This window comes from Octodon degus, unplaced genomic scaffold (assembly GCF_000260255.1).
Source record: "Octodon degus isolate 3935 unplaced genomic scaffold, OctDeg1.0 scaffold00117, whole genome shotgun sequence".
NCBI classification, from domain to species: domain Eukaryota; kingdom Metazoa; phylum Chordata; class Mammalia; order Rodentia; family Octodontidae; genus Octodon; species Octodon degus.
In genome coordinates, this window is record NW_004524693.1 from 845,661 (window position 1) to 850,605 (window position 4,945).

At 38.5% G+C, this 4,945-nt stretch overlaps 1 protein-coding gene across 1 annotated transcript in view; it reads left to right on the forward strand.

Moving 5' to 3' along the window:
• Nucleotides 1-72, forward strand: part of LOC101579744 (nuclear cap-binding protein subunit 2-like) — a 4,080-nt gene extending 4,008 nt beyond the window's left edge. The window contains exon 3 of the mRNA XM_004640015.2: nt 1-72. Coding sequence (XP_004640072.1) covers nt 1-20 — 20 coding nt within the window. The 3' untranslated portion in view covers nt 21-72.
• The last annotated feature ends 4,873 nt before the right edge of the window (nt 73-4,945 follow it).

Below are 4,945 nucleotides of genomic sequence, written 5' to 3' on the forward strand. Positions count from 1 at the left end.
AACTGGCACAGAAGCAGTGAGAGGCGAGCGCCCTGTCAGTGCAGAGATGCCCTCCTTGGATGGCTGAGTCGCTTCTTTTACCAGATCAAAAAGTAGGTTCCTTGTAGCTGGAGACAGGGTTGAGTGGTTGAGCAAAAACAAATGCGTTCCTCAGCAGCAGGTATGGACTATGATGTGATTCAATTAAGTCTGTCAGCCAAAAATACTTCTAGGAAGACCAGAAAAATGTAAAAACTTACTTTCTGCTTGAGTCTAGGGGGCTCACGATCTACAGTAGGACTTGGAATGATTTTTTTTTTTTTGGTACTGGGAATCAAACTCACAACCTCATGCTTGCCAGGCAAGTACTGTGCCACTGAATTAAGTCCCTGGCCCTTTGGTTTTTTGTTTTTATTTTTTTTTTAAGTTTGCATGATGTAAAATTCTTTAAGATAAAATGGGAGTTTGCTTTGTTATAGTTTTACTGTAAATTAGGAGGCAGTATCTGACAATTGCGTGTGTTTTCTGATTTGAATTCTGACCTCTAGAGGCCAACTGTGACCTTCTTAAACATTTGGAACAAAAGCCTGAAGTCTCAGAGGACCTCCCCACTTTGGGCTCTACTTCCAGGAAATTTGGCACAGGACTTGAGTTCTGCTGAATACAGTTTTTAAAAGATGCAATGTTTTGCCTAAAGCTAAAAAAGAGAAAGTTTTAACACAGATATATTCAAAAAATTTAATTTGCATTTGTAAAGCAAGAGATGATTTCTTATGTGTGGGTATAATTTTTCCTGGTTAGGAAAAATACAAAATGTTTTCATCTCATAACAGAGTATCTTCTAACCCAGTAGCATGAGAAGGCTGCTGCTGGAGGGCTCATCTGTGAATATCCCTCCTGTCAGAATGAAATGGGGTTTTCTCATTCAATTCCAAACTGGTTATTGGAGTTTTTAAAAAAGCTGTTAACAGTTGTGAAGTAGGCATAAACCATTTACAAACATTTAATGATGATACACTATTCATTTGTAAACATTTTTATTTTGTAATTTGAACTAATGTAATTTATATTCTTCTGTAGTGATATATAACTCAGATTTCTAAAGGCCTTAAAAACCAAAGATACTGGTTCTTATTTTTTTTAAAGATATCTTTTTGAAAATTTATTGACAGTACTATCAACAATAAAGCATTCTTTCAGTTCTAATAGAATTTCTGTCTTAAGGATTGTCTTTCAAAAGTACTTATAAAACAGCAAGATATCACTAAAGCACAGTTAAGTTTTCAAATAAATCACTGTAAAACCTACCTTTCTATGGAATTACAACAGTATTACCACCGTAGTATTTGTTTGGCTTTTTTTTTACAAAGTTTTTTTTTTTTTTTTTTTTTTTTCTGGGAATTGAACTCAGAACCTTTCACTTGCCAGGCAGGCACTGTGCCTGAGATATATCTCTACTGGTTCTTATTTAAACTGTCTTTTGTAACAGATTACAATAAAGTTGGACCAACTTACAAAAAAAGTAAAATAAAAGATTTCCTTAGTATTAGTATGTTCAGTGAATAAAATATAAAAATGCCAAACTATCAATTGTTTTATTTTTATTTATTTTTTTCCTTTGGTGGAACCGGGGATAATAAAGGTTATAAAGAAATGTTAAACCCTATGAACTCTATTTACATGAGCTTGATGCATATATCATACATATCTATAAATTCACAGACCAAATATTTTTCATCAAATTATGCAAAAATTTTATGTGGTATGAACTTTTCAGTTGTACGCAGTAGAGTTATATCAAAGTCACAAAAGGGAGGGCTGGCCAAATAGCTCAGTGGATTAAAACACCTGCAAGCAGGTGCAGGGGCCAGGGGTTCTGTCCCTGAGCCTGCTGTGCCGGCACACCGAGAGGCAATTGAGACTGGGTGTGGTAGCACGCACCTGTAATCCCAGCTCTTGGGAGGCTGTAACCAGGCGGATCACTATGAGTCTGATCTAGTAGTGCGACCCTGAACACACTGTAGACACTTCCCTAAAATACAGAAGAAAAAAAAACAAGTCACAAGAGGGCCCGCGAGATAGTTCCATGGACTGAGTGCCTGCTTAGGCAAATGCAGGGACTGGGGTTCCTACAGCTCTGCCCCTGGGCACCCAGAGCCAGTGACAAGGCATGTAATCCCAGCACTGGAGAGGCCTAGTCCAAGCTGCATAGTGAGACCCTGTGCCAAATGCATTAAAAAAAATGTGAGACAAAAACCATGTGTACTTTTGATAGAACATTTTTAGGAAGGAGAGAGAGAAAATGGAAAGAGGAAGGAAAAATTTGAGTAGATATTTAGAAAATGAATGAGTTCTAATTTTTTTTTCCTTTTCTTCTTTTCCAAGTATAGGGGTCAGAGAGATAGCTCAGAGGCATAAGCATGTACCTGGCAAGCACAAGGACCTGAGCTTTATCCCTGACCCCACATGCCGTGCGGTCTCGGCCCCAGATTCTAATTTTGGAGAGAATACTTTGGAAATGAGATTAACTATACTTCAATTCTGTCTTTCCTGTACAGTAAAATGTTTTACAAAGATTGGAGTTTGCAGTGACTTAAATAATTGTCACAAAACGATCTTCCCAAGGGTTTTACACTGTAACAAAAAGTTCGACAGGGTTGCAACTTTAGATTTAAAGTAATTTCTAAAATGAACAATAACTGGTGGAATAATTGGCTTTCTGTAGGAAAGATTCTGGAACATAAAATGCAGCATTACAAAGCCAAGAGAAACCGCTCCCAGGCGCGAAGGGCGTCTTTGTCTATCAAGGGAAGTGTAATTATAGTAGTGATAAGTAGGGAGGGGCTGATTACTAATACTTTTTGTCATCGGATTAAAATGTGAATGAGCTCCACCTGAGCTATTCCATAGATGATCATTTAATAAGATTAAGTTGTGATGAAACAGATAGGATCAAGCATGCATTTGCAGTTTTAAAAAATTTGGATGCATCTTCTTTACTGTTTTTATTCCTTCACTTTCTGTCGATTTTTGTGTGTGTGTGTGTGTGCGCTCGTGTGTCCCCTGTGGATGGCACCCAGGGCCATGCACATTAGGCAGGTGCTCTACAACTGAGCTACAATTTGGTGATAGGACATGACTATTTACATGTATAATCTATGTATGATATAAATTAATTGGAACTCTACAAATACGCTTATAAGGGCATACATGAGGAAATAATTATTCTCTGTGTACTTAGGTTATGGAAGAAATGAAAATTAAAAGCAAAGTTGGTATTTGAGAGTTAGATTATTGAATATGAGTTAATGATGGTTGCAATTGTTGAGGGCATCCTGGTAGAGGAACAGTATAGGAAAAAAATACCTGACACTATATGTTTGAGCTGGGGGAAAATAAATAGTTAGTACTAACCTACATAGTGCTTAGAACTGAGGTGCAATCTCAAGGGCACTCTTTCCTGTCAGGACCTGGAGAGGTCACTGCCCTGTCCACATGGACTATGACTTGTTACCAAAGAGGTCACCACTGTTTGTCTTCCTGGCTGACACATGAGATGCAAAGGCAAGCAGAAACATGAAAACAGCACCCAGGATTTGCAGGCAGATGGATTTACATCAATGGACACTGACTGGCAGCACTCCCAAAATATCAGGCCATCATCTGGTGGTTTAGAGTTTATATGGGATAAGCAAGCAGGAAGTGCAGAAGCAGAATGGCTTGTCAGTTGGGGGCTGGTTGTTACAACATGCCTCACAGTGACCAGCTACTTCTAGGAGACAAAAGTAACAGGAACTGCAACAGGAGATGTTACCTGGGCAACTAAAAAATTGAAGTGTACTGGTGAAGGGGGGAGGGAGGGGGCATTTGCTGTTACAGAAGGACTACAGAGGAGGGAGAAAGGTACGCTAAGTTTGGGTATGAAAACTTTTCACTGCATGCTAGTGGATTTTGCCACGATTCTGTAAGTAACAAATACATTTAAAATTTCTACGTGAATATTAAGCAATTGGTTTTAGATTTTGTAATTTTTTTTCTCGAGTTCCTGCTAGGTTTCGTATTCTAGTAGTCAATGTATTTTCAGTGAAATGTAAAAATATTCCCGTTCTCTTTGACCAGTATTAATTTCTGAGGATCTTACTGCTTGTCACTTGAATCCTATAGCTGTCATACATCTCTTCGTTATAAGCAACATTTGATTTTTGAAGTGTGTAGACCATCTCTTTATATTTTCAATATATAATTTTACATTTTTGCCTTTTGAAAACAGTTTGGCCATAATTCTTGACGCACGCTTTTTTTTTAAATTAGAAATTTTATTATTATTTTTTTAAATTTATGTATGTATGTATGTATGTATGTATGTGCGTGCGTGGCCAGCCCAGCCCACCAGGGGGCGGGCCGGCTGGCATGTGGCGCCGGGGGACCGAACTGCGGGCCCTGCGCCCCGCCAAGCCTGCTCCAAGCAGGTGCCCCAGACCACCAAGCCATCTCACCAGCCTCTTGACGCACGCTTTTAATTCATGTACCTGCACATGTGACCTTTGTGAACAGAAACTTGCATGTGTAATCTGTGTTTACTCGTAACTCTGGTCATATGCTGCTTATATCTGTGGATTCAACTTACTGAAGTGAATACCAATAAAAAGAAAACCTAGAAAAATAAAATAAAATTTCTAAGTGAAGGAATATTTAGATAGGACTTTTACAGTGATGGCTAGATCAAAGTTTGGCAGTTAGGGTAAAAGAAGAGGCAAAGGGGAAATCCAGAAGATTAACACACTTGACAGTGGGGTAGGAGGTGAAGGGATTAAAATGTGAGATTTTTTTCAGACGTGAAATCAGGAGCCTTGGAGATAGCTCAGTAGAATGAGCGCTTGCCTGGCAAGTGCAGGGTCACCAGTACTGAAAAAGAAAAAAAAAAAAAAAAAGAAAAGAAAGCAAGAAAGTGAAATCCACAGAGTTT